The 5,983-nt window shown below is 37.8% G+C and overlaps 1 protein-coding gene across 1 annotated transcript; it reads left to right on the forward strand.

Annotated features, from left to right (window-relative positions):
* Positions 1–1,360: 1,360 nt before the first annotated feature.
* LOTGIDRAFT_123691 (hypothetical protein) lies at positions 1,361–4,209 on the forward strand (the record flags this gene model as incomplete). Its single annotated transcript, XM_009060783.1, has 4 exons — positions 1,361–1,450; positions 2,506–2,649; positions 2,960–3,085; positions 4,072–4,209. Coding segments are annotated over 4 exons (498 nt in total), but the record flags the coding sequence as incomplete, so codon positions are not given.
* Between the last annotated feature and the right edge of the window lie 1,774 nt (positions 4,210–5,983).

Here is a 5,983-nt window from a genome sequence, read left to right on the forward strand (position 1 = left end):
CTTTCTGAAATGCTGTTAGGTCGAAATTTCCTTATCTTTATACATGGATCTTATATCTAACTTTCAAAATAGCTTTATTGGTTTCGAAAAAGCATTAGTCTATCCTTACAAAGAAAGTTTAACTTATTTCAAGATGTTTATCAATTTGATATGAGACAAATGGCGACCTCCAAGTCAAGGCCAAGTGGATTGTTTCTGATACAAAGTTCAACCGACCAATCTTACTGAAACTGATATATATATATATATATATTAATGTATCAGATTTGCGACAGAAAACTTAATACAATGAATTGGAGCACAGGGGTATCCGTCTAGCAGATACTTGGCCAAGTCATAATGGCGACTTTTGACTCAAGGTCGGATTTCTTAAAACCTGATATATAATTTCAGCGAAACTTGCATTGATATCATTTGTTGAAAATTTTGGGACGAACACTTAATTCTTTAAATGAATTGGTGCACAGGGGCATCCGTCTAAAAGACACTTGATGAAGTTAAAATGGCTACCCTTTAATCAAGGCCGAGTTATCTTGTTGTGATATACAGTATGATACCAGATAACAGATTGTAGTAGATAAATTATATAAAATAAGATTTAGTTTGATTTAGTTCGCTGTTTAGATTACAGCAATTAAATTAATATGTCGTATAAAATCGCCGTTTTCGTCGCTGTGTGTTCCTTGTTGCTGGTAATTCCCTCATTAACGAGGAAAAACCAGGATGGTGATCCTTACTGGGATGAGTCGGATGAAGATTGGTTTCAAGGGGACGACCCTAATGCTGGTACAGACGCTGTCGTAGAATCGGACATAGACACTGGTGCAGATGCAGGCGTAGACACTAGTAAGGATGGGAAAGATGCGGGTGGAGATAAGGATACAACCAGCAAGCAGGGTAAGTTAAATGGTTGTTAAGACAACGCCTTGGCAAATTCGCGTAGGAACACTTGTTAAAATAGTCTACTTGTATAAAGATCTATACTATTTAAACTTCAGTAGGGGCACGGACTAAAATAGGTCAGTTTTCTGAAGATCTCTACTTGTCGAACGTCATTAGGAATACAGACCAAAATAGTCTGTCAAATCTATACTATTCAAACTTCAGTAGGGACACAGACTAAAATAGTATTGTTGCCCGAAGATCACTACTTGTCAAACTTTAGAAGGGAGAGAGGCTGAAATAGTTCAGTTGTCTGAAGATCTCAACTAGTCAAACGTTATTAGGAATACAGACTGTAATAACTCGGATCATTGCTGACTGATCTTTATTTTACTCATAATGATTAATCCTACTAAGATACATAATAGCAATATTCTTTCTTTCAGATACCCTTCTTAACACGAATGGAGCCGCCTTTATTAAACATAAGTTCCATTACAACAGTATCATGCAACTCAATGGTCGAATCAATGATTCCCTGTGCTCAAGCTACACCTATCTTACTCTGGTAAGTGTTCTGAATCATTACACGGGAGAGTGGGGTATGGGAGGTAGACTGCTCCATCTTCTCTTCAACACGTCTGTGTTGGCCAAGAAATTCTACGATGTCTACTAACCGTTAGATCGCCAAGTTGAAAGTGAAATTGAAGAAGAACTGGATAAAACCAACGACGAAAAGGCAGAAATATAATGTAAGACTTCTGAAGGACCCAACGATTAAGACGATTTCATGTTGTCCATCTCAAACAAATACCAATAGCTACAAGAATTACTTGAAGACGGGACTGATCTGGAGACTGTAAGCTAACAAACAAGTGAAGCACAGGAGCAGATAAGCGGAAGTATGTTGACAACCTGGCAGAAGAAGCAGAGGAAGCAGCATCAAGTAACAACAAGAAGTAGCTGTATGACACCACCAGAAAACTGTCGGGAAGTACACCAGACCACCGATCAAGGACAATGAAGGAAAAGCTATTCAGGAAGAAGACAAACAACTTAACAGGAGGGCAGAGTAGAGCCTCTGAACAGACCCGCTCCTCCGAACCCGGAAAGGTCTTCAACAGGATCATTCCAAAGAATGAAACGTGTAGATTATCCTTCCCTCCGAGACCAGAACAGATATTGAATCGATCAGATTGTCACATTGGTCATCATTGTTACACAGCCTTTAAAATTCAACTCATAGCTGTACATCAACTTCGTCGATTTTGAGAAAGCGTTTGACAGTGTTGACCGCCATTATGGAGTACCAACTTAATTGGTCAACTTGATCAAAAACGAAGGAATGACCTGCCGAGTGATCCACGGTGGACAGCTTACAGAAAGGCTCAACAAAATTCAATATCATTCGAACAGGTTATAGGGGGTAACTTCACCCTAAATAGTAACCTCTAACAAGCACTATGCTCCATTGATAGTCTTTGATTGCCTTAAATTGCACAGCTAATTGATTAACGTTATATATAGAGTATCATTGTCCTACTTCTAACATATCAAGAAGGTGTTGTTAACAATGACTCGCATACACATGACAAATCAATCTGTTTATATCATTACTTCCAGGCCTTCTTCTTCGACCGAGCAGACGTTGCTCTTCCAGGATTCCACAAGTTTCTGATGGAAGCTTCCAACAAAGAGAAGGAAAACGCCATTAAACTGATGAAATATATGAACAAACGAGGTGGATGGTTTAAACTCAGGAGAATTGTAAGTAATAAGATAAAATGAAATGGAGATGGCTTGCGATTTTTAAGTTGGTACAAGCAAACAGACTTGGTACTGTACAGCACAATGGACGCTTACGGCCGGACCTAATGCCCATTCCTTTGGTCTGTATCTGTCAATGTTTGTATTTGTTTAAATTCATATTATGTGGTGTGATTTTATTGCTCTTATCATTTCACCTCTGGCATTACAAATAAAAAAATGTCTTTTGACAGCTTAGAAAGTGAGCTTTTTCAGGCGAGTGTTCCACTCTAAGATTTCTCCAGGTATTATTATTTTCTGCTTACATTAGGTAGCCGAAGAAAGAGAATGGAAGAACGGTCTTGATGTTCTGAAGTTTATGCTCGAACATGAGAAATTTATGAACGCTAACTTCCTGTACACGCATCAGGTCGCTAACTCAGTCGGTGACGGGCATGTAAGTAACTTTTATTTCCATTTAAACATATATTGATATTGTCTGATAATTGTATAGCGTGAAACTCTTGAGAGACAACATGATTCATGTCCTGTTTTAATATTTCTAGCAAAAGCACAGGCCGGGGATAAAATTCAGTATATCACAAAATATATGTAAAAGAATAAGTTCAATGAGTTTAGCTTACTATGTCTGTCCCTTGACTTGTTCTCTAGTAAAGACTTTTGATTTCTATATTGCAAGCTTAGCTCAGGTCAGGTTCACACTTATGAGGGAGATGAATATGAATAATTTCACAATGGCGGCTTTCTGCCAGACATATAGAAGAGGATCCTCCGACTGATCAACTGAAAGGTTTCTCCACTAGAAAACATATGAAAAATAGAACTGACTTGTTGCATTTTGACACATGTTTCGGGCCAAACACCTATAAATCACATTTCTGAAGAAATTGAGGGGGGTACAAACCATTTTTCTATGAGTACAATATTGCCAATTGTAGCCCCACTAGCGCGTAAATGCGTTCGTAATTTCGCAAATCCGTTTGTTGAATATCATAGCATCTGGGATAAAGATTGTCTCCCTTTCGTTGTAGGTGACTTGTAGTAACAGTGTATTAAATATATTACCTCCCTTTATGAGAACTTTGTTATACAAAGCAGGATTCTGTTTATCCTATAGCCTGTAGTCAATATATTATCTTTTTAGCTAAAAACTCGTGCTTGAGTCTTGCTTGAGTCTTGCTTGAGTCTTGTCTGAGTCTTGTTTAAGTCTTGTCTGAGTCTTGTTTGAGTCTTGTGTGAGTCTTGTTTGAGTCTTGTTTGAGGTAGCATCCGAAGCCTAGGTTCATGGAACGCAGTTTTAAGAGAAACATAGTTTTTCAAAGCAATTGCAGTTTTATTAGGAATCAGCAATTTTTCTCCTAGTGATATGAATAAATTGTAGTAATTTTTGCAATTTATAAAAATTGCTCCCGTTTATTTCAGTTGACGTATTTTGTGGAAGAGGAATTCCTGGAACCACGAGTTGAATTTATCAAGAAATTGGCCAACTACATCAGTAACCTGAAATCATTTACTACAGACTACAATCTGGGAGAGTATATCTTAGATGACGAACTTTAAACTGGTTACCATACTGCAACACTTACTTACTGCATCTAGTTTCATTATTCCTCTTTTCCCACCAACATCTGTGGTTCATGATATTCCATATTGTAACGCCTTATTACTGTAATTGAGGCTTTTATTGCTCTGTAACCATTCATATACCATTTTATACTGGGAAAATATTGCCCGTATTTGTATCATTCCCCTTTTCCAACCAACATCTGTGGTTTCTATTATTCCAGAGACAATTCGACGTTTTAGCGATAATCACATCGCCATCTTGTGATGTTTTGTTTTTTTGGAATCACATAGACCATAGACACTGGGGCATGGGATTGATCCACAATTCCCATTCAATGTATGTGGTTCAGATAACTTTAGAACAACATGTCGCTACCAGAGTACGATATAATCTGGCTATTCTAGAATCACAGGGACAACAAACATATAACGGGAAAATTGGATTGCCGTAAAAAGAAGCTAAAGGTTTCCATAGTACATACATATTTTTTTTGAATGCCTTTTTACACCCGATATGGAAAAAACTCACACCATACTGGACATTCCAGTCTACAAATTTCGTAACGGGCACCTGTTAGATATTGTGTTTCTGTGAAATTTGTCAATCAATCGATTATGCTTTAAGGATGCATTACGGGTCGTATAAGAAAGTAGGTGAGTTTTTTCCATGTCACGTGATAAATTCCTGATATTATAATCTCTTATATAAAATACTCTATAATGAATTCATGTGATGTAGTAATAGTATCAAATATAGGTACTGAAAAACAAGTTCGTTTTTTGTGACTCTTTGGACCCCAACCTCTTTCCCCTCTCTAGCTGAAGCTATCGTATGAATTTAGAAATCATTGGGCTAACTTGTGAAGTTTGTACAAAATGTATGCCATGTATCCCTACAGGGTACTGGTACCCAGTAACGTTTTTAGGTGGGGCAGGGCGGTGATGCTCCACCCTCCTCCCCTTCCTTAGACATTTGGTTGGACGGACCTTTCCCCCGCCCCCTCCCACAGTAATAATTTTTTGTTATCCCTGAGTTCATAGAAACGCCTCAGTTTGAGAACAGGCTCTTGATTTCAACCAAGTCTAGGACTTGGATTCACAATAATCACGACAAGATCTTCATAGACCTAGAACATTCTGGTATTCTTGATTAGATTTTCCATAACTTAACCAACAAGATTAGTACCAAGAGGTTTGGTCAAGCACCAGCTGGTAAAAGGATACCAAATAGTGAACCCAGGGTTGTTATCCTTGTAAAATATAGTTGTTTCGTTCTCTCTGTCTTGGTGAGATACCTTAATAAGAAGCCTTAGAAGCCTTACACCATTCTTTAAAAAATAATCAGTCCAGTAAGCTGCGAAACAACAGAAGGCACTTGAAACTTTTTTTTATTTAACTAGCTTGACTAAACGTAAAATTGACACGATCGTTGTAGATTTATTTACCTAATAGTGTTATAAAAATACTAAATAAACATTATTATTCTTGTGAGTGGGATGCTGAATTGACATACTTAAAAAAAAGCAAGAAAAAAATATGCATTGACGACGCCCTGACGGAATTGCTTGTCAATGATATTTCTGCGAAAAAGGGAGGGGGGGGGGGGGGACAAGTGGCCACAGAATTGTCACGAAGGAGCTCACAAGATAATTATTTCCCTTTGTAGCTTCAAGAGATGAAGAGTATAAATACCAAATACATACCTTAAGCTTTGTAGACCCTCACTCTCTGGAAAGGATACTTTATTCTTAAACCATCAGGTGTTCTG

Source organism: Lottia gigantea, assembly GCF_000327385.1.
Source record: "Lottia gigantea unplaced genomic scaffold LOTGIsca_44, whole genome shotgun sequence".
NCBI classification, from domain to species: domain Eukaryota; kingdom Metazoa; phylum Mollusca; class Gastropoda; family Lottiidae; genus Lottia; species Lottia gigantea.